At 34.0% G+C, this 22,466-nt stretch overlaps 3 protein-coding genes across 7 annotated transcripts; 2 read left to right on the top strand and 1 right to left on the bottom strand.

The window, feature by feature from the left end:
* The first annotated feature begins 7,648 nt into the window (after positions 1–7,648).
* On the top strand, positions 7,649–10,861 carry LOC118061053 (probable prolyl 4-hydroxylase 4). The gene is made up of 7 exons (XM_035074415.2): positions 7,649–7,855; positions 7,961–8,018; positions 8,097–8,201; positions 8,299–8,356; positions 9,702–9,877; positions 10,190–10,259; positions 10,372–10,861. The coding sequence occupies exons 1-7, from the start codon at positions 7,716–7,718 to the stop codon at positions 10,665–10,667; spliced, it is 903 nt and encodes a 300-aa protein (XP_034930306.1). The 5' UTR covers positions 7,649–7,715; the 3' UTR covers positions 10,668–10,861.
* A 3,541-nt stretch (positions 10,862–14,402) lies between these two features.
* Positions 14,403–16,290, top strand: LOC118061056 (histidine-containing phosphotransfer protein 1). The gene is made up of 6 exons (XM_035074419.2): positions 14,403–14,867; positions 14,994–15,124; positions 15,267–15,335; positions 15,600–15,671; positions 15,838–15,910; positions 16,025–16,290. The coding sequence occupies exons 1-6, from the start codon at positions 14,808–14,810 to the stop codon at positions 16,082–16,084; spliced, it is 465 nt and encodes a 154-aa protein (XP_034930310.1). The 5' UTR covers positions 14,403–14,807; the 3' UTR covers positions 16,085–16,290.
* An 806-nt stretch (positions 16,291–17,096) lies between these two features.
* Positions 17,097–22,359, bottom strand: LOC118061054 (nucleoside hydrolase 3-like). Of its 5 annotated transcripts, XM_035074417.2 has the most exons (13): positions 21,959–22,358; positions 21,690–21,869; positions 21,456–21,566; positions 20,546–20,815; positions 20,263–20,439; positions 19,849–20,133; positions 19,588–19,710; positions 19,289–19,486; positions 18,644–18,897; positions 18,333–18,537; positions 17,923–18,228; positions 17,358–17,655; positions 17,097–17,234 (listed from the first exon to the last, which is right to left on the bottom strand). In XM_035074417.2, exons 1-13 carry the CDS (start codon positions 22,145–22,147, stop codon positions 17,224–17,226), a joined length of 2,607 nt encoding a protein of 868 aa, XP_034930308.1. In that variant the 5' UTR covers positions 22,148–22,358; the 3' UTR covers positions 17,097–17,223. The 5 variants fall into 5 exon arrangements, with proteins under 5 accessions (XP_034930308.1, XP_034930307.1, XP_034930309.1 ...); XM_035074416.2 differs by having other exon boundaries at positions 17,229–17,655; positions 21,959–22,359; XM_035074418.2 differs by lacking the exons at positions 21,690–21,869; positions 21,959–22,358 and having other exon boundaries at positions 17,229–17,655; positions 20,546–20,745; positions 21,456–21,572.
* Between the last annotated feature and the right edge of the window lie 107 nt (positions 22,360–22,466).

Genomic DNA, 22,466 nt, shown 5'->3' with positions numbered 1-22,466 from the left:
CTGGTTTTGCAGACTTCCTGTGCTATAAATGATGCTGGAATTAGAAGGAGTTGCCTATGTTTTGATGTATTTCCGTAGCTAAGTTTTTGGAACCCACTACCATGTATGTTTTGTTATATATGTATGACTAAATAATGATGTTGGGTTGGAATTTCATGGATGTTAATTTCTGAATTGTAGACCTTAATTATGTGGATGTTTATCTTTCAATGGTACCTTAAATATATGAATGCTTAACTTTGAATGTTATGTTTAGCTTGTTAAAGTATTCCTTTGCAGTTTGGTTACTTTAAAGTTGAATGGTTGGTGATAATAAGTTATGCAATTGAGACTACTGCTTGTTTGTATTATACTTTGAATATTTGGTTAGTTGATCTTGAATGGCAGGTCTAGGTTGCTAATTTTGAAATTTTCAGTTGGTGTATGTCACATTTGAATGTTTGGTATCTTGCTCTTGAATGGTAGCTTTTGAAAGTTAGGTAACAATTTTTGGAATATTACTTCGATTCCTATGTATTTATATATAAAAACCAATAAGTATGGGAAGTTATGGGTTTACATGTTGTCAATTTCTTTAGGTATAAACTGAATGTGTTAGTGCCTGCAGAAGAGTGGTTGTTTCTAATTGCTGGTGTTGTTGATTGCTGCTATTTATACATCTATAATATGTAAGTTCCATTTAATTCATTAGGTTGCAGCCGATTGGTTAATGTTATGGCATACATTACAAATCAGTTTAGTTTTTTAGGTTTTTAAATGTTTGTTTATGGTGTGCATTAGGATAGTGAAGGGTAGAAAATCGTTAGCTTTGTTAGAGACCTTTGTCATTGTATATTCTTTTACATAATGTCATCATTGTCTTGTTCAATATGCTGATGCAGCATTCCATAAGTAGAACTGGTTTGAATCTTAGGGGAAGGTGGCAAACATGGTTATTATTTATTGAATCAGGCCAAAGGGAAATGAAAATATTATAGTTAATTGTATGGCTCAGTTTTGGAAATGCAATTTTAAGTGATGTATGGTACAGTTGACATTTTATAGTTAGCACAAGAAATAAATAGTGGAAGTAGGAAATGAAAAGAAAAAAGAATTTGTCTGTGATTTGTTCATTGTTTCTGGAATTCTAATTTTGATATGTTGAAATTCTATTTTTTATGTTGTGTATAGCAAGTGGAATTATAAATTTTGATTAGAGATAATAGGTATTTTGGAAAAAGAAATTCAATTTCACTTTCAGAGGAGGTAAAGGACTGAATTGCAAATAAATATAGCCTTATAAATTTTACCAGCCGAGCAAAATTTCATTAAACGTGGAGAAAGTGAACAATAACACTTATTTGCAAGAATGCATTATCCATTTGTTTTTTTTTTTTTTGGTAACAAGTCATACAATTTCCAATTATTCACAAAAAAATCTGTATGGCATGATAGATATGGATCCGCACTGGTTTTCATCACTTTTTGACAGGGATTATGATGACATATTGAATAATGTTGCCGAATATGTTAATTATAGTAATTCTTCTATAAACGATGGAGATTGTAGTGGTAATCACAGTTCTGATACTGACGACGACGACGACGATGACAATGATGATTCAGATGAAGAAGGTGAGTTGTTTTGGGAAAGGGAGTTCGATGATGAAAAATTGATTTTATGTATGGCAGGTGCCATAGCTTTATATTATAATACTTATATATATAAGGAGCCTTGTATGGATTCGTACAACACTAGAATGTAATGGTTGATAGAAATATTACATGGATATTGGACGCGTTGTGTAAACATGTTTAGGGTGGATGCAACAACATTTCAGAGTCTGTGCGTTAAACTTGAAAACCAATATGGGTTAAAGGCATCTAGAAGAATGTGTGTTTTTGAAAAAGTTGGAATATTTCTTTATACAATAGCTTTGGGTGCTTCCAACAGGGAAGTTCAAGAGAGATTCCAACATTTAGGAGAAACAATTAGTAGGTACTTTAATGAGATTCTTAGATCAATTTGTTTGCTCGCTACAGATTTAATTCAACCTGCAGATCCTGGGTTCGTAAACACACCGAGGGAAATTATGAACAATCCGAGGTATATGCCACATTTCAAGGTAATGTCGTTAATCGTATTTGTTAATGGTGATTCGTATTTCATGAATTTATGAAATTTAATTTTTTCATCAACTTAAATTGATGTTATTTTGCTTGTTTATCGTATATTAGAATTGTGTTGGAGCTATTGACGGTATACATGTTCATGCATGTGTTTCTTTTGAAAATTAAATCCCATTTATCGGCCGAAAAGGTGTGCCGACCCAGAATGTTATGGCTGCATGTAGCTTTGACATGCAATTCAAATTTGTTTGGGCGGGTTAGGAAGGAAGTTCACATGATACATGAATTTTTGTCGAGGCAATTAACAATCCACGTATAAAATTTCCTAAGCCACTGGAAGGTAGTAATATGTGTATGTGGGTGTGTATATATGATAATTAATGTTATTTATTTTTATTTTTTTTGCAATTTTCAGTTTAAAACAATTATATGTTTTTCTAGGGAAATACTACTTGGTTGATTCGAGATATCTAATGAATATGAAGTTTTATGTCCATATAGAGGTCAGAGATATCATTTGCAAGAATTTAGAAAGCGAGGAAAACCACAAACTCTTGAAGAAATTTTCAACCGTATGCTCTCTTCATTATGTTGTGTGATAGAACGAATATTTGGAGTTTGGAAAAAAAGATGGTGAATCCTACAGAATATGCCATCTTATAATTACAAGGCACAAGTTCAAATTGTTGTCGCATCCATGGCTATTCATAATTACATTAGAAGAACTTCAATGCAAGATGTGGCATTTACAGAGTTCGATTGCCATCCTAATTTTGTGCCCGATGATTTTCTAACTGATGTGGCTCCACATTCACAAAGCCAAGGACACCAAAGGCCTTCGTGAATGGATTATGTACATGATGGGATTGCTGCAAGTTTAATGACACAATTATAAATTATTGCTCTAATATGTTTAGGTCTATTTGCAAAAATTTATTGGTTGTAATGTTACTTCATTAATATTATGAATTAAGTCCTTTTAGGTAATTATACAATAAAATGAAATTGAACCATAATTTGTAACCAAACACATTAAACAATTTTTTTTTAACTTCAATTTGAACCACAGTTTTAACCAAACACCTATTTTTCCAGACCAACCACAATTAAAAACACTTTTTATAAAACTGTTTTTTTCAAACTACAACCATAATAACTACCACAATACCAGATGCACTCTTAGAAAGGGACCTGCACCGAGCTTTCATACCCTCCCTCCCCTGAAGGAAGGTGTGCCAAAGCTAAGTAAAAGGAGAAGCAGAAGAAGAAAGTTTAGAGAGGCCATTGTTCCTACTCTAAATTCTCCACTAGACGGTGAATTCTGTCATTTCAAATCTTCATGGACGAACTTTTCACTCTCAGAACACCAGGCTGCAACTGATACCTTTAGCAAAGATTTACGCTTCTTTTTTTCTTCACTTTCTTGGGGTTACGATTCGGAAACTTTATTAGCCAATTCCATGGTTAAGCATGAATTCTGTTTTGTATGTAGTTGTACTAGTCTCGATCTCAATATGCTTACGATACCTTGTCTTCCTTTATAAAGGAAAATTGATTGGAGAAGGAGGCTATGCTGAAGTTTACAAAGGGCAATTGGAAGATGGGCAGTTTGTTGCAATTAAACGGCTGACCAGAGGCTCACCGGAAGAAATGACTGTTGATTTCTTATCGGTGCTTGGGATTATAGTCCATGTTGACCACCCTAATATTGCTAAAGTTTTTCTGATAAAAGATGAGATTTCATAACAGAGGCCCCGCATAGTTGAGATTTACATGTAGAGAACAGACAATACAAAGCTTGTCTTTGCGAAGGTCCTGGGTTCGATCCTCAAGAGTACCAGCCTGTCACCCCCGCGGTGCCTTACCTGCCTACTGGGCTTGCAGGATGTTCAGTGGGCCCGGGGAATAGTCGTGGTGCGCGTAAGCTGGCCCGGACACCCCGGGTTACCAAAAAAAAAAAAAAAAAATTGAAGGCACTTGGCATGATCTCTAAATCTTCAAGATATCTTGCCTTGTAATCTGATCTCATTTCTTATCTTAACAGCTAACTTCCTCCTGAATTCTTCACGCATGGCATAGTAGATGAGAAGACAAATATTTATGCTTATGGGGTTCTGTTGTTAGAGCCCATTACCGTAAGGTAAGCTTTAGATAGTTCACAACAAAGTCTTGTAATGTGGGTACGTAAGCTTCTTTCTGAGCGATCGAATTCTTTCAAGTCCGTTGTATTGTATTTCTAGCAAGAATTTATGCAGTTTGGAGCAATGTTGTTGTCAGCCCAAACCTTTGCTAATGAAAAACAGCATCAAGGAGCTTGTTGTTCCAACTCTCGGAGATGCCTATGATTCAGAACAGATGGATCCCAGATGAGGCAAGTATAGTTCTTCCTCTATAAATGCTTCAACTTTACAAAGTTCTTATGCGATTCGGTTAAATTAAGATTTCTCTGCAGGTTGTAAGGGTTTTAGAAGGAGATGAAAGCAGTTTGATAGAGATAAAGCTACGACAAAGGTCTAGACACCAAAGGACACCCTCGGTTGCGGATCTGTTGATGCATATGAATACAATCCGACAGAGTATCTAAGCCATCTCAATCAACAGATGGTGGTTTTGGTTAACTGTAATGGAAAGTCTGAAGACCACGACCGATCAACAACTGATCGGAATCAACAGAAGGGTGGAGGTGGTTCCTGGCCACACCGAAATCGAATCCATTACCCTTTTCTCTCCACACTCTAAGTCTTTATTCTGACAAGACTCCTAAGCATTGGAGCCAAAACTATGGAACTAAAACAAACAGTTTGGAAGAACAGAGGTAAAAAAATAATGAAGCCAGGAAAGTAAATATTTGTTCAGACCATATATATAATCAAACATGTTTCTGTCCTGGAGATGTGTGATTCCCTTCTTATCCATTCTCAGCCATAATCTAAACTCGTGTTCTTGTGAACACTTATTTATCTGCATTTGTTATATAATTGACAATTAATTTATTTTCTGGACTTCACAATTCAAATATTGTGTTAATTCATCATTTCCTAGTTTAAAAATTCAGCATTAATGGCCTAACACATAACAAGAAGAAGAAAAAAAAAAGAAAAGAAAAGGAAGACGAAAAAGGGCGGACAACCTTGTACTATTGGAGACTCTAAATACTGAAACTGAATCCCAATCCCACACAAATTTTCAAATGGTTCAGTGTTGTCACATACAACTCCATGCTCCACAAAATAATTTAATACGACTCAAGCATATAAATATCTTTATATGCACTATTTCCCACTAACAATTTATTAAATTAAGCATCCAAAGATCCATTATATTAATAGATGACTTCTTTATGTAGAAGAGGGTGGAATGGTCAAACCTTAGACACCTTAATTTAATAGGAAGCCTAAATTTAATTTGAAGTTTTTTTTTTACTTCATCAAATAATAATATAATCATAATTGTTAAAACTCAATCCTATCATCAAGAATAACTTATTAAATTTTTCTAAATATACCAAAACCAATATGAAGGTATGTTTTTAAAATCATCTATGAATGAAACTTAGTTTTGATTTAGTGTAAGCTAGCTTAAGAATACATATTATTATCAAATAAATAAAATATTAAAATATTGTTAAAATATTAACAGAAAAACAAAAGGGAGTGGCTAATTTACTGTAGCTACACTCCTAAAAAAAAATCTATTTATTTGAATAGTATTTTGTGGGTTTTGTTTTTAAATTTTTTTAGTATTTTCTTCAATTTTATTTTTTAATATATTTTTTTTCCCTGTAGGGTCATATGACAAGCTCATGGATTTATTTATTTATTTATTTTTCTTTTTCTATTTTAACATTTAACGTTAGATCTATTGGAAATAAAGTTTCTTAATTTCTTTCAATTTACTTTTTATAGGGTTATATTTATCTTATAAAATGAATTGTGAGTTTAACATGTTAACCCGAGTAATTTTTTTTTTTAATTTAATATTTTTGTTTAAATTTTGTCCCTTAACATTAGGTTAATCAAGAATTAGACTTCATGATTTATTTTGATTTACTTTCTATATGGTTATTATGATTTTATAACACTACATTTTCTTTTCTTTTTTTCTCCCTCCTTTTTTTGGGTCTTTTTTTTTTAAAAAAAAATTCATTTCATTTTTAATTTTATCCTTCAACAATGGATTGGTTTAGAAATGGGTTTCATAATTTCTTTGGATATGCTTTTTATGGGGTAATATGTTCTCATGACCCAATTCACAAGTTTAGTTGGTTAGGAATTAATCTTTATGATTTTTTTATTTGTTTTTTATTAAGTTATTTTGGTCTTGTTATGAGTTTTTCGAGTTAACTTAGGATGACATAATTTTTTTTAAATTGTTTCTTTATTAATCTTGTCATTCAACAATTGATTGATTGAGATATGAGCTTGATAATTTCTTTATATTTGTTTTTTATGGGGTAATCATGTTTTTATAAACCATATCACGAGTTTAATTGGTTGAGAATTGATGTTTGTGATTTTTTTCTATTTTCTTTTTATTTTATTAGATTATCTCTATCTTGTAACCTAGATTGTGGGTTTGTCTAGTTAATCTAGGATAACTGAATTTTTTTTTTTTTGCTTTTTTAAAATTGTTTATTTTTTTTTATCTTGTCATTCAACAATGAGTTAGGTGAGAAATGAGCTTTATAATTTATTTTTTTCAATTTTTTTTTAATAAGCTAATCTCATTCTCATGACTAAGTTTGGAGGTTTGATTGATTGAGAATTGAGTGTCATGATTTTTTTTATTTGATTTTTATTAAGTTATTATGGTCATATAATCCTGTCGCGTGTTTGCCAAATCTTCACGGATTGACTCAAATTGTTTTTTTTTTAATTATCTATTTTTCAATTTTGTTCTTCAACAATGGTTTGGTTTAGAGTTGCCCTTTGTATATTTTTTCAATTTATTTTATATGAGGTAATCTCAGTTCACAAATTTAGCGGGTTCATTTGGGTTGACTCAAGTCGTTTTTTTTTTTCATCTTTCAACTTTTTTGGCTTACTAAGAATTGAGCTTCATGATATATTTCATTTTTTTTTCTATGAGATTATCACGCTGTCATAACCGGGTTATAAGTTCTGTAAATAAATAATGGTTAGTATTGATTGAACCAATATATCATTGTATTAATATTAAAAAAAAATAAAGTTATTTTTTAATATTTAAAAAAAATCATCTAATATGCATTAAATTTTTAATATATTATTGATTTTTATATTAAAAAAATATATTAATAATATCTTTATATATTTTTTATAATTTAAAAAAAAATAACTCGACTCGCAACTTATAGCTAAGAAAAAAGATTTCAAGAATATTATAAGAATTGGATCGTGATCTTAACTGGAAGCCAGTGACAAGTCGTGCGAGTTACTTGCCTTAGTTTTGTTTTTTTTGTCCCCTTACTAGATTTGTTAGTGGTGACCCCTAATTATAAAAGGAAAGAACGTCGCCGTTTTGATTCCAAGCAAAACGCATAAATACGAGCCGGGAGTTGGTAAAGGAACTAGAAAAATCAAACATTTTCCCAGGAAATCTCTCATTCCTCTCTTCTCTCAAATTTGATGGCTACTACGATCTACCCTCGCCAGTTTCTGTTTCTACTGTCGATCTTTTCGATTCTCCATAAATCCATCTCTTATCCAGGTACTTCCAGCTCGATCATCAACCCTGCCAAAGTCAAACAAGTCTCTTGGAAGCCAAGGTCTCTCTCTCTCTCTCTCTCTCAGATTTAGAAATTTCACACATTCATCTCCTTAGTGAAACAGAATCTAAAATGAAATTAAAAATAATGACGATGGCTTTGCAGGGCATTTGTGTACGAAGGATTTCTAACAGACTTAGAATGCGATCACTTGATTTCTCTGGTGAGTCCTAATTTAATATATTCAAGAAAACAGTATCTTCTTCTCTTAATTGACTTTTGATTTTTTTGTGAAACTAAGGCCAAATCGGAGTTGAAAAGATCAGCAGTGGCTGATAATGAGAGTGGAAAGAGTAAACTGAGCGAAGTTCGAACCAGTTCTGGAATGTTTATCACTAAAGCAAAGGTTTTTTTTTTTTTATATATATAGTCCTATTTTTGTAAGATAATTGTCAAATTAAGCCTTATAATTTGCTTTTTATTTTAATTTATCCGTTCTTTAGGATCCAATTGTTGCTGGTATAGAGGACAAGATTGCAACATGGACTTTTCTTCCAAGAGGTGTGCAGTGCACTATAATGAATCTCAGTATCATAATCTTTTTCTTTCATTTTTTGGATGCATTTGTTAACTTTTACTGATATTTTTTAATTTCTCACTCCAACATTCACATACTACAGTGTCAGTTTCAGTTATGAATTCATCACTGTAATTCTTGCTTGTTTAGGAATTTGGGATTGTCTCTGTGCAATTTTATGTGTTTGAAAACGGCCGTGCAAGGCTAGGTCTCAATGAGGGCACATTAGGGCTCACACTTGCCAGAGCTGTGCCTGCCTTCAAAGCCTGGGCCTTAACTTGCTGCCAAGACCATACCTAGCCTGCACCAAAAGCACTATTTTCCCGCATGCGGGCAAGACTATTGAAAGTAAAATGTGTGCTCTTGCATATAGTCAATTCTGTTTTACCCTTCATTACCTCTATAAAAATGCGTATAAAGCATTTTTGCTCCCAAAAATTCTAGTGGTTGATTGAGCTCAACATTTTGTTTTCAAGTGGAAGTGATGGAGTTCTTTCTTGATGTGATTTCTACTTTGCTATGCATGCACTCCTCTGTCTCTTAAAAATAGATGCCTGGATGCAGGCTTCCAAAGAGAGAAAAACATAATGCCAAGCCCCACGCCTCTTTAAGGTCATATTGGCATGCTAAAGCTCACTTCATTAGAAGCCTAAAAAGGGGTGTTTCCATTTTCTTTTTCCCTTAATGTTGTGCCACTTAAAATTGATTACGAGTGAATTTTGTATTAGAAGCCCTATCTGTAAGGAGATTCTTGCTGCTTATTGTGATGCATTGTTTCGAGTGTCGTAGAAGAGCCTATCAGGAAGCTTCTTGGTTACAAACCTGCTTTCGAGACTATGCTTTTCACTTTTGATGCCTAGTGCTATCCAATCTCTAAGTTTTTTGTACATTCAAAATCCTAATTTTGATTGTCATTGACATGCGGAGATTTGTTAAAAAGGGAAGTTGGATTTAGAATGAGTAAATGATTTGCCAAAGAACTCTCAATTCCAAAGAAAGCTCTGCTTTCAACTACATGAATCATAATTTACTGGTAAAGCAACAAGGAAAAAAAAAAAAAAAACGTGAAATTCACTTGAATTTTTGTTGTGGTCTATCATTTAAAGGTTTGTTCTTCCTTGGTATACGGGTTGTGAAATCCTGAAGTTACTGTAGTGTTTGCTTCTCTCAGCTGTACTCTTGTGCAAGAAATTCTTTACCAAACAAGAGAGATTAACCATCTTTTAATCATATGCAATAATATCTAACATATGCAATAATTAAGATTTTTACTCTTTCCCTCCCTTTTCAACAAATGGCATAACAGTGATCTGTATTTCTTTTGGTCAGAGAATGGTGAAGACATACAAGTGTTGAGATATGAGCATGGGCAGAAATATGATCCCCACTACGATTACTTTTCTGACAAGGTTAATATTGCTCGTGGTGGACACCGGGTGGCAACTGTACTCATGTATCTTACAGATGTGGAAAAGGGTGGTGAAACAGTGTTCCCCTCAGCTGAGGTAAGTTCAAGCTCCTTGTCCTTTTTCATTGTGTATACGCTTGAGCTCTTCCAGATTACAAGAACTTTCAGTTTAACAGTGCTAAAGAATTTGTTTTAGTCTATAATACCCTCTGGATTTGGCTGCTGCATGAGACACATGCTGATAGGCCTAACATAGCTCTTGGATTAACTACAATATTGGTTGTATTCACTGACATAATTAGGCAATCACTTCTCTAAAATTGAAGTTAGTAAAACATTGAGAATGGGAGGCAGAGAGAATACTCTACAAGAATTAACTCAAGTTTTTCAAAAAATGACTTGCTATCAGGAACCTTCCCGTCGTAAAGCTTCTGTTAGTCATGAAGACCTTTCTGAATGTGCAAGGAAAGGAGTTGCAGGTGAGCCACCACACAGATTACTAATGGTTTTATAACTTGTATTCCTCGAGTTGCATTTGCACTCAGTTAATGTGTTCCTTTGTCTTCTTGTCCGCACCTTGGAAATACTTAGTGAAACCACGTAGAGGGGACGCGCTTCTTTTCTTCAGTCTCTATCCAACTGCTGTTCCAGACACAAGCAGCATCCACGCAGGGTGCCCTGTGATTGAAGGTGAGAAATGGTCCGCCACAAAGTGGATTCATGTAGACTCATTTGACAAGAACTTGGAAGCTGGTGGGAATTGCACTGATCAGAATGAAAGTTGTGGGAGGTGGGCTGCCCTTGGAGAATGCACCAAAAACGTCGAGTACATGGTTGGAACTCAAGGTCTTCCTGGATATTGTAGGAGGAGTTGTAAGGTATGTTAAGCACATCACTGTATGCCCTCCACGCTCCTTGTATGTTACTTGTGGCTGTGGGTTGTCGATCGTTTTGGTGGGCTGTACTAGATTTTTCTTCTCAATTACAATATTCTAGACATTGTTGAAAAATGATCCATTTTGTATTTTACAAGTTGTAATCATGTCTTGGCGGTTTTAAACGTGATTTTCCTTTCATTGTAGATACAGCCAGCTTCTTAGAAAATGATTGAAATACAGAGGATGCATTAAAAATATGTGCTTCAATAATGGTTTTTTGCCCCGCCGAAGTGGATGATATACTTTTGGAGGCCAAACCCAGATTATTATTATTATTATTTTTTGTCAAAATGATGTCGATTTGTCTCTTTAAAACAAAAACATTAACTGGTTTTCTGATCAGATTACGGATTAATATGTCAGGTTAAATCCTTAGTGTTTTTTATAAAACCTGACTCCGCCCAACAAGTTAATTCACTATTCATTTGGCCACCCTAACTCAAATGCATAATGCATAAAAGAAGTTGTGTAGCTTAGAGGAGTATAGCTCAATTAATTAGGTTCTAAGTTTGTTTTTTAAAAGTTATCTGTTCAAGTTTTATAAATATCAGAATTATTAAAAAATCATATAATTATTAATTTTAAAAGTCCTGAAATTAGTTAAAATATCTACAAGCTAACCCTACTGCTAATGAAAATGAAGAAGAAGTCGTGTTCAGTTCGGATTGCTGTCGTTTCATGAGAAAGTAGAAAGGATGCCCAAATCTCGCAGCAGACAATATCCTCATCGACGCATACGAATAATGAAAAGAGGAGAAGGGAAGAATATGAAGCTTGTTAATGTGTGGTAAGGATAAAAAAACAAAAAACAAAGAGAATAAAATTGGTAAGGATTCTCTCTCCACGTGTGGTGTCTCCACCTCACAGGTCACAACGCAAGTAAGCCAAACCGGCCACGTGACATGTGTTTTTTCCTTTCGGCTTTGAGGGAGAGAAGGGGGGCTGGGGCTTGGCCTTTTAGAATTCAATCGTATCTTTTGTTTTGTCCAGCTGTCCCTTTTCAGATTATGAAAATAATTAATTAAAGTTGGGTGCGTGTTTCGTAAGGTTGATGGTGTTTTCAAGGCTCTAAATTAATATTATTTTCTTGTGATTTTACCATTCTCGTGACAAAATATCTATAAATATATTTTTTAAAAATTATTAATTTAATGTTTTTAAATAAATATACTTTAAAGAACACCGAAAGGTAGAAACCAAATTATAATTGAAACAACTAGATTGCAAGAGAACATCGACACTTCACAACAATTCAGTTTTTTAATCAATCCATAATATCTACTGAAAATATATTTAGTTTTAAAATTCAACTTGAAGTTAAATCTTTAGATCAAATCTAGGTTATTAATTGGAAGGATTGATTCAATTATTTTTCTAATTAAACTAATATTATTTTAATTATTTTTTTAAAAAAAAATTAATAAATGATTGGCTCAAGTCAATTTAATTATATATCAATTCAAGTTTTTAATGGATTCAATAAATTTATTTATGTTTACTTATATTATTTGATACCCAAATGACTTGCCGATCCTATCCTAATTTTAAAACAATGATTAAAAATAAATACATATTATAATTGGAAAATAAAACCCAACAAAGATAAAATAAACTTCAAAGTTTGGCCAACTTGCGACTCATCTTTCTCCACTTTGTTGATTTAGATGTAGATAATACGACAATGTTAATTGGCCAACGCTGTTGTGGATCATATTATTTTAATAAATATTAATAAAATGTTGGTCTAATGGTTAAGTCACTATTATATCCATGTAAGGATAATAACACAAGTTCGATTTCCAGAAAACATATTTATTAGGAGGGACAATCACGAACTCCAAACAAGACTAATTTCACCTTTTAAAATGGTGTAAGAATACTTGGGTAAGAACAAAAAAAATATTATTTTGATAAATCTTATAAAAGTAATTAACCTTTAAGGATATTATTACTAGATCCTCAATATATCCATAAATTCTCAATCATACCATGCATTCGTTTTTAGTTAACAAAACTATTCAATAGTTGCATAACATTCATATGATTTTACTTTTTAATTTATTTATAAGAAACTAGTTAATTCTCTATTTTTTATTTATTTTGTATAATATAAAATCTACAAGATAAACCAAATTATATAAAAAAAACCTTAATTTTTACTTTTTTCGCTATAGTCTACCTTAACACATGAAAGATTTTAATTAATTTAATAGGTTTTATTGAGGCAAAGAGAGATTTCATGATTTTTACATAACAATCTAACTATTAAGTTAGCTTAAATTAACAAAGAGAATTTATTAATACATTGACTACTAATACATAAAAATAAAATGTTTGAGAACCACTTGAAATTACCCTAAAAGCAGGGAATTTCTTGAAGTTTGACCTTTTTTTTTCTTTCTTTTTTTCTTGATCATGTCTCCTCGAGAGCTTCAGTAAAAATTTGATAGTGGCAACAATGGCGGAATCAGGGGCTGATTGATTCATGGAAGTTGTTATGTGAGCAACCTAGGTAGCAATAACAGCCTGTAATGACTTGATACCTCTACTCATGACAACTGCTATATATAGTTTTGCTTGATGGATAAAAATTTAAATACATATTTTAGCTAGAACATAATTGGTAGACTTGATTTGAGAATTTACTGAAAAAATATTTAGGTTATCTAAAAAAACACCTAGAAAATTATTATGTGGAGTCTAATTTAGATAAAATTTTAATTTAATTGAGAAATTATTAATATAATTAAACCTGGTTGACTGAGATGAAATTTTAATGATCTAGTTGACTAACAATATACATATAAATTTGACTGGTTCAATGCTGATATTTTTTTTAAATAAAATAATATATTTTTAATAAAAAAATTAACTTTATGGATTGATCTAATAACTTGATAACTCTAGCTTTTTTAAAGTTAAATTATAGATGAATTACAATAATTATGCTTAAAAGTATAAATTCTATAATAAACTCAGTCTTGATAATAATAATTAAAATTAATTTATTTACTTAAATTTATTTTACTCATGTGGTGTTATTTTTAAAGGGATATTTGAGAGTGTACTGTTTGTTTCTGTATTTTAAAATTATTTTTTAAAAAATTTAAAAATATTTTATTTTTTATTAATTTCAAATTTATATATTTTTAGTGTTTTAAAATTATTTTGATGTATTGATGTCAAAAATAATTTTTAAAAAATAAAAAAAAAATCATTAACATGCATTTTAGCACGTAAAGTTATTTAAAAAGCAACCACAAACATTTGCCAAACAAGCTCTAATAATTGTTTTTCAAAGTTATTTTTGCTTGAAAATGCATTAAAATAACGTGTTTTATTTTTTAAAATCATTTTGATATTAGTATGTCAAAATGATCTAAAAATATATATAAAAAAAATTATTTTAAAGTAAAAAAGTTAAAAAAAATAAATTATTTGAAAAATATTTTAAAATATATAAAAATAAACTGATATGAAAAATAAATCTAATCTTAATTGATATGTAAAGTAACGAAAATAAACTGTTGCGTGAAATTAAGCAAAAAAAAAAAAAAAAGGTCTGAAGTTAGAGTCAATAATTTTAACCAGAACCAATAGTTAACACTTCCTACTTTGCAGCGCACATAAAAAATAATTTTATTCTTGAAGGAATACATTAGCCTTAGCACAAGTAAAGTTAGGAGATACATTTGCCTCAGATTCCTGAAGATGGAGTCAGGTTGAGGTTCCTTCATTTAAATGATGATATAGTAGAAGAGCAAATGTTGTTGGTGGGGCTGTGATTGTGACTGGAATCTGAGTGCGAGCCAAAAAAAAAATACTGAAAACAGAACATAAGCACAAATCCAGAGACGAAAGGATAAAGAAAGGTGGCTAGTCAATCTCTTAATAACCAAAAAAGCAAGCAAAAATCTCTCCACATTTAATTTTTCCATAGCATTTATGCTCTCTAGTTATTACCCACTTTGATTGTGCAGTAACTCCACAAGATCTGAAAATTTAAGCCACAAAGCTGTGTTTAACCATAGCTTAAAAACCCACTTTGTTTTTGTGTTCTTCCAACCTTTTAAGAGAGAGGGTCAAAGCATGGAGGTTGGCCAGATGCAGAGAGCATGGGTTGAATATACCAAGTCCTTGTTTAGGGAGGTAGTGCAAAAAAAAAAAAAAAAATGGTGTTAACTTTCTTTAGTCTGTCTCTGTTTTGCTTTCGAGTTTTGTCAGTGTTTGTGTTGGGTTTTCATCTCTGTATGTTCTATTTTTGGGTGGATGAAGGGTTTTCTGGATGCCCAGTTTCAACAACTGCAGCTTCTGCAAGATGAGAGCAACCCAGATTTTGTTGCTGAAGTGGTATCTCTCTTCTTTGAAGATTCAGAGAGGCTTCTGACTGATCTAACCTCTGCCTTGTAAGGAGACTCCCTCTCTCAGACATCTGAAACTGCATGATGTTGATTAAAAGTTTTGAGCTTTCCTTTTGGTTATGGTTGATTCTAGCTAGCTGACTGTATTTTAACTAAATGGGTTTTCTTTTTACCTCTCCTTTTATAGAGAACAGCAAAATATAGACTTCAAAAAGGTTGATGCTCATGTTCACCAGTTTAAGGGTAGCAGCTCCAGGTACATGTTTTCTTCCTATACAACAAAAAAACGAAAAAAACATTCTTGAGGGTTTGTTTTTCTCCATATTGGATATGAAAGCATTGAACCTTTCAAAAATAGTTCAGATCTAATACACATGGCCTAGAAAAACTAGACATGGAATTGTTAAAATTGTTTGTTTTTCTTTTTAGTTCATTTTTGTTTGATTTAATAAAGATGAATTCTTCTCTTCAACTCAGTTTTTCGATGATTGATTACAAGACTGGATTTTGTGTTATATAGCATAGGTGCACTGAGAGTTAAAAATGACTGCATCGCCTTTCGCAACTTCTGTGAGGAACAGAACATTGAGGGGTGAGTTATTTTCCTCTACCGCATTCTCCATATTGTTTTCTTTCTTCTTTTCAAATTATTTTCCTATTTTTTTTTTCTCATTTAGCAATTGAATCTCAGATTAGTATTTTTAAGTGAAACAATGTTTATTATTACAACTACAAGTGATTGGTTACTTGGATTGCAGGTGCCTGAGATGTCTGCAGCAATTGAAACAGGATTACTATCTTGTGAAGAGCAAGCTTGAAGCTCTAATCAGGGTGAGTAGAGTAAATTACTTCTGCTTAATAACATGCTCATTTGTTTAAAGAAATCCAGTTAAATTTCTTTTGTATTCATGTTTTGTTTTTCAAATGAAATGTTTTCTATAACAGTTGGAGCAACAGATCGTGGCAGCTTGCGGGACGATTCCTATGGAAGAATTGAGTTCTTAAGGCTATCAATTCAATGCAAGGAAAGCTGCAAGTAAAAGTGGGAGGATTACTGTAGAGAAGCTTTTTTGGGTTGTTCGTGTTCCACTACTCTCACTGGAAGGTTCTGTTTAACTAATGAGATTGTGCTTGTATTAATTCATGAAGATAAGTCCCATGAACTGCAACTTATCATTATGTGCTTCAATCCAGACAACCATTGCTCTTCATGCTTCTCTTTTATTTACCATCTTTTTCGTTGTTCTTCATGCTAGACAATCTAATGGTTTTGACTGCTGATTATTATATTTCAAGAGCTGCATCCGAATGATTTCATGACATGGATTCTTGTTTATGCAATATCTCCAGAGGTTAATGTCGATACAGTAATCACTGCAAGATCATTTTGACAGGATTTAGGCAACTTGATTTTGGGTTTTAGGGACGTTATTTTTTGGTCTCAATCTACTACTTACAAGCTGGTTTACACCGAGTGACAGTATTTTTAACAGGCAGGGGCATTTATCTTTGAATCAAGTGCAATATTGGTGTTGTTTGTAGAAGTAAGAAACCCCATTTCCTAATTAATTAAAAATTGGTTTCTCATTGTCACCGTAGTAATTTTTGCAATCTGTACGCTCAGTTTGATACTGAAGATCTTACAGGACAAGCACACAATTTCATTGGCCAGGTAGTGAAGCAATAGTGATCTTCCAACACCAAAGTTCTGTTCAAGTTCTGAAGTTGTCAATTGTAAATGGCAACTGTGTAACAAAGCCCTTAAGCGGGTGTGAAGTTTACCGTGATATTATTGCCATTGCCTGTTAGTCTCAAAGTAGAGGACCGATCATCATCACCAAACATCTTGGTCTCTGCTTCTGTTTGGTAGAATGAAAGAGAGAAGGAAAATTGTTTTGACAGCCGAATATTATTTTGTCTATTGTTTTTGTTCTTGCAACCAAGCGTGTTTCTAACGTGTTTCTATCATTTCTGTTTTAAAATCTAACCTTTTACAAATATTTTGTTCCAAGAAAAGATATAACCCAAATTTTCAATGTATATAATCACTGTTTCCCTATAAGTTTACAGGCACTTTATTAATTTATTTTCATTATTCCAAGTACAGAACAGCAGAACTAATAATTTCTGCATGATTTATTGGTCTAGTGAAATCCTGTACACAGAAGAGTTTAAGCATACAATTAAAAAAAAATCTGAGTTAAAAGAGTTAAAAAAAGAAGAAAAAGAAACCATTTCCTGTTGTCTGGAAATAATTAGCCCAATAAACTAAGCTTACCTTTGGTTAAATTTAGCGGCACACTCCAATTTCTTCTCTGCTCATCAAAGCTTCCTATGACAGCAGATTGTTCCTTGCTGCGCAGCTGTTCTGTGAAAAGATCGTAATATGCTCCCAAGTCTACTTTCTCCACTATTTTAACCAATCTTCCTTGTTTTTCATCAATTACTGTTCGTCCATGCTCTGATTCAACACCTTCAGCAAGGACCTTGATGGGTTTGACTCGGAATGTTGGGTCCAGCTTCGAAAAATTACCAGCTAACACTACTGCACCAAGGATTTCCCCTAAGAAGGTATCCTGCAGTGTGATATCATTTAGCAATAGCAGCTAAAGATTCTCCATCAGAGAAAAATCAAAGAAACTCCATGTATTCAACAACATTCACTTGTAAATGTTAAGCTCTCGAAAATGCAGAAAGTCTACGAAACAATTTCAATTACACTTTGTGTAAAACGCTGATTCTGATCAGACAGTAAAAAACAGGAACCAAAATGATAGCAATGCTTTTCTTCTAGGATTATGATGTTCAAACGTACTGATACATGCTAAGATTAGAACCCTTACCGTATGTTGATATCTACGATGAGTTTCTTTCAAGTGGTAAAGCCTTGATAGCAAACGCTGCGCAAACAATGCCTCGGGTGTTGTGTTCATCTTGCGTAGCCTTTCTAGGATCTCTGGAAAGGAACTGACTCTGCGTTGGACGCCGAGTGGAATTAGCGTGATGTCAAGTGAAGACTCAAAGACTGTCTTTGCAGCCAAGGGGTCAAGAAACATATTCAGTTCTGTATAGTCATTGAGATCGATGTTCGGAACGTTTCCTTTATCTGTTTTACCATGGCTGATATGTCCTCCTACAACATAGACCTCCTGCAATGACATTTGAAACATCATAAGAATGTGTACCACCACTGTGTGGCCACAACATTAGTTGCAAGCTATTTTGCATGACAATGGTGGATAAGTCCACTGACCCGAATCACCGAGCTTATATTATTCTCATTCTGTATTATCTTGGCTAAACTGGTCAAGGGGCCATTGGTCAATATGGTAATCTTAGATCCTGGATCCAATGTTCTTACAATGGACTCCCAGATTTCCAGTGCTAGAGGCTGCCTGAGCTCAGGGTGATCTGTGTCGCGAGGAGCTCCATATTTGACAGAGTTTTCTGCAGTATACCTTGAGAAGAAAAATAAGCCCTCGATACTTAGTCCCAAATAAAGCAAGATCACGGTTCAAATAAGAGGAAAGAAAAGGCATAAACATCTATGGAGGGAAATTATACCTTCTAGGGCTTCGCGGTAAATCACGAGCAAGGCCATAGAGAGTGTCCGAGTCTAGAAGTCCTCCACTCCCGTGAGGGATGGCCTTAAGGTACTTGCAGTCTCCAACCGCAGAGAAAACAGGATCAGACTGGTTCATTGCAAATACATCTCCTAGACCAACTGGAATATCATCACGGCCCATCATATGCAAAAAATCATAAACAATGTCTATCGTCGCAGCATTTGCCCATCCTGTTGGACTTACAATGATTCCCTGACCAAGAGGATATGACATTAGACCCACTGCTTTCGAGAGGACGGAAAGAGAACAGAAAAAGACACCATAGTTGTGTTTTGTTCAACTGGAACCAATGTGTTGGTAGTCGCAAGTATAATTATTAAACCCAGCACAAGTCTACGGGATGACTGCAACCTAGAGCTTGGTCCTAGCCGGTTTCAATTTGAATCGGTTTTATCATTGACCTGTTTAAAGTGGCTAACGAATTTTTAAAAAAGGACAAAACAATGTCTTTTTAATAAGAAATGATTGAACCGGGTTGACCTGACAACTCAATGATCTTGCTCCTTTATGGGGTTAGATCCCGAGCTGGTTTTGACAAGCAGAGCTAATTGTATATGCTTGTTGGAAAATTGAAGTCGCTTACCTTGACGTTGATCTCTTCTACAGGCGCTTTAAGGAGATAGAATAAAGCCAGGAAATCTCCAACACTCATATCCATATCAAAGACAACAGGCTTCCCCAGTCCTTTGGTTCCAAAGTCTGGCCTGTAAAGAACTTCCTTGTAATGAGGAAATTGAGTGGTAAAATTAAACCTCCCAGATTGTTGAGGGTCATTCAGGACCTGTGTTACCATTGCATTAGATTTTGTTGGTCTACAGTTAAGGAATAAGCAAAAAGAACTTTAGATTCAGAAGAACAAGATGAATGCCTTGGTGAACTCACATCCAAGAAGTTCTTGTAGAATGCTCTGTCAAGTGTGCTATTCCTGTCAGGATTAGGCTTCGCTCTCGTAGCAACAAGAACAAGCACTGCCTCCGCACCACTCACCTCCTTTGTGTAGCCATCCTATATCGACCATTTTGTTGCATCAGAAGGCCAGTTAGCATTTTCGGAAAGGAAATTACAAGGTAAATCCTTAAAGAAATGATACATCTTTCTCTGTGAACTGCAGAAGATGGCATGCAGGGGTCCTAGAAAGATTACCTCACACCGCCCTTTCCCATTCTCCCCGAAGCAAAGAGGATCTCGAAGGCCCGTCTGCACATGACCACTGTGCACTCCGCCTTTCGTCAGATTAAACCTCGGGACTTCACGGTGGTAAAAGAATGGATTCGAGCTATCACTTATCCCAAGAGGTTCATTTGAAGTCACTACTGTTATGTTCATGTACTCCATTTCAGCAAATTCATTTTCTCCATCTCGGTTTTGCGAGTTACGCATGGCAGAAACTGCTACACCAACTGCGAAGGTGTCCCACATGTAATGGCTCTGCAAAAAATCTTGTCACTCACTGAAACACACATCCCATCGACAATCGTATAAAAGGAAACTGTCACTAGCTGCTGAGGAATCTTGAAGAAGAAGAACAAAACGAAAAGGAAGATACGGAAGGATTACAGTGTAAAAGTTGTCGCCAGGCCGCGTGTCACGGGTCATTTTCAAGGACCGGAAGCAGTATTGTGCCTCGTAAGTGTGCTGGTTCTGCTCAAATTCCTTGAAGAAATTCTCATTTGTAGGGATGGTATTGGTTGCATCGAGGGGAACAAGGGTGAGAGGAATTCCAGAATGTAAAACCTAGAAGCAAATTTGCGTACTCTCCATTAATAATCACAGGCAACAATTCTTAGTTATTACCTAGCTAATATATATATTTATTTTTGCTTATTAATTAATGAAATACCTGGTATGCAGCAAAAGGATCTGCAAATATATTAAATTCAGCAAAAGGATTACTATAGAGGTCTGCAAACAGATTGCCGTCTGACCTCACGGCCCCACCCATCACGTATATATGTTCTATATTGTTCTTCAGGTGTGGATTGTTCATAAGAAAAACGCCAATATTTGTATGAGCTCCTGTAATTAAAACTGTGATGGGACCTGCAGATATCTTTTCTGTCAGCACTTGTTGGGCGGTTGGCTGTTCAAGAGGAGAATATTTCCTGCTGCCCTGGTTAATTTATCAACAAAATTTTATAAAAAAAAGAACTAATTCTTTTGTCCATTTTAAAAACTAACTAGTTTATTTAAGAGATATTTCAATTATATTCATAAATAAATAATCAACTTGTTTTGTTTTATTAATTAAATTTTATTTGATTAGCCCCATAAATAAACAAGTCATATATGAACTAAGAAATTAAATTTAATAATATCATAAAACTCAGTATCATTAAAGTTACTAAATATTGATTTTGATGTTCAAAAGGCAGCTAAAAATGATTTGTTTATTTATTTCATTCAATTATTTCCACCAGTATAGTATATAGGAAAACAAAATCCCACGTCTAAACCAGAAGCAAACAAGGCTAATGTTTATTTGAGATTACGATACATAATTTCCATGCTGCAGCATGCCGGGATTCTAAAATAAATATATTTATCAGTGTGGTAGCGATTGCTTTTCAAATAACTTTTCATGCTGAAATGCATGTCAATAATACTTTTTTATCTTTTAAAAATTATTTTTGATATCAGCACATCAGAACTATTTAAAATATAAAAATCATATTAAATTTTTTTTTAAAAAATTTAATATTTTAAAAATAAGATTTACACCATATTCCCAAACGTGTCAAATAAGTCTGTACCTGCGGCAGGAATTCTCTCCGTAAGCCGTAGTTAGAATCAAGATCCAGCCGTCCTCTAGGACCAACAGGAATAGCTTGTCTGTATCTACAGCCTCCTGCTGTTGTCTTCCCCTGATTAATATCATACAATCTCAGGTATCATGGAGTCCATAAATTCACAGACAAGGAAAGAACAGTAAAAATTGCAGTGAAATCTAGCAGAAGATCATGAGGGGGGCACAGTTGAAGACCGACCTGTTCAACTATAGGAAGAAAACCACCAACATCTGGGAATATGTGGCCATCTTCTGCTATTCCACCCTCACCTCCCATCCCAACAGCCACCTCGTCGCGGCCCATCATGTAAAGAATGTCATAGATTTGGCTCGCACCATGCCCTGCATCGGTCCATGAGTTCGTGTTCACGGTGACTGCCTGGAGCAAGCATGGAGCAGACCGGTGATCAAAACAGACTCGATTGATGTAATTTGTTAAACACATGCTTGATCAATTGACAGACTGACCTCCAATCCAAATCGTGATCTGTTGAGCTTCAAGAGGTAGAAAAGAGCGAAGACGTCATCAGTATCGACATCTGTGTCCAAGAGAATACGGTGTGGCTTTCCCTCTGCATGGCACAGATGATTAAATCCAACAAGTCCTATAGTATTAATCAATGCTAAGAGCACCCAGAGATTCTTCTGCTGCAGCATTTTCTCTCCTCCGATTCAGGATATGTTTTACCGACCAAGTCCCATTCTTAGAAAAACAAACAAGAGACAAGGGAGACTAGATCGCTATATACAGGAGTTTTGATAGATTTTTCATTAATTATGATGGCTACAGATATCCCATTTTGTACTAGAGAATTTATGTAATTATACATCTTCCTACCATGCACGCACCTTCCTTTTTCAAAGATGCGTGCATTCATTTTCTCCGCCATGTTTAGTGCTATTTTTCTCTCCTTCATTCATGGTAAGAGATATCTTGGATTCACTTGCGTTAGTCAACCGATACTAAATTTATTTC

The sequence above is a fragment of the Populus alba genome, chromosome 8, assembly GCF_005239225.2.
Source record: "Populus alba chromosome 8, ASM523922v2, whole genome shotgun sequence".
NCBI classification, from domain to species: domain Eukaryota; kingdom Viridiplantae; phylum Streptophyta; class Magnoliopsida; order Malpighiales; family Salicaceae; genus Populus; species Populus alba.
This window is presented reverse-complemented; position numbering and strand designations above follow the sequence as displayed.

Excerpts from the sequence above, each read along its gene's own strand:
- LOC118061053 (XM_035074415.2), top strand. The coding sequence starts at position 7,716 with ATGGCTACTACGATCTACCCTCGCCAGTTTCTGTTTCTACTGTCGATC. Across the intron at positions 8,357-9,701 it reads ATGGACTTTTCTTCCAAGAG|AGAATGGTGAAGACATACAA; the intron begins GTGTGCAGTGCA and ends TCTTTTGGTCAG. Across the intron at positions 10,260-10,371 it reads TGCAAGGAAAGGAGTTGCAG|TGAAACCACGTAGAGGGGAC; the intron begins GTGAGCCACCAC and ends GGAAATACTTAG.
- LOC118061054 (XM_035074416.2), bottom strand. The coding sequence starts at position 22,147 with ATGCTGCAGCAGAAGAATCTCTGGGTGCTCTTAGCATTGATTAATACT. Across the intron at positions 21,567-21,689 it reads TTCTTCCTATAGTTGAACAG|GGGAAGACAACAGCAGGAGG; the intron begins GTCGGTCTTCAA and ends GATATTAATCAG. Across the intron at positions 18,538-18,643 it reads TTACCGCGAAGCCCTAGAAG|GTATACTGCAGAAAACTCTG; the intron begins GTATAATTTCCC and ends TTTCTTCTCAAG.
- LOC118061056 (XM_035074419.2), top strand. The coding sequence starts at position 14,808 with ATGGAGGTTGGCCAGATGCAGAGAGCATGGGTTGAATATACCAAGTCC. Across the intron at positions 14,868-14,993 it reads CCAAGTCCTTGTTTAGGGAG|GGTTTTCTGGATGCCCAGTT; the intron begins GTAGTGCAAAAA and ends GGGTGGATGAAG. Across the intron at positions 15,911-16,024 it reads AGCTTGAAGCTCTAATCAGG|TTGGAGCAACAGATCGTGGC; the intron begins GTGAGTAGAGTA and ends TTTCTATAACAG.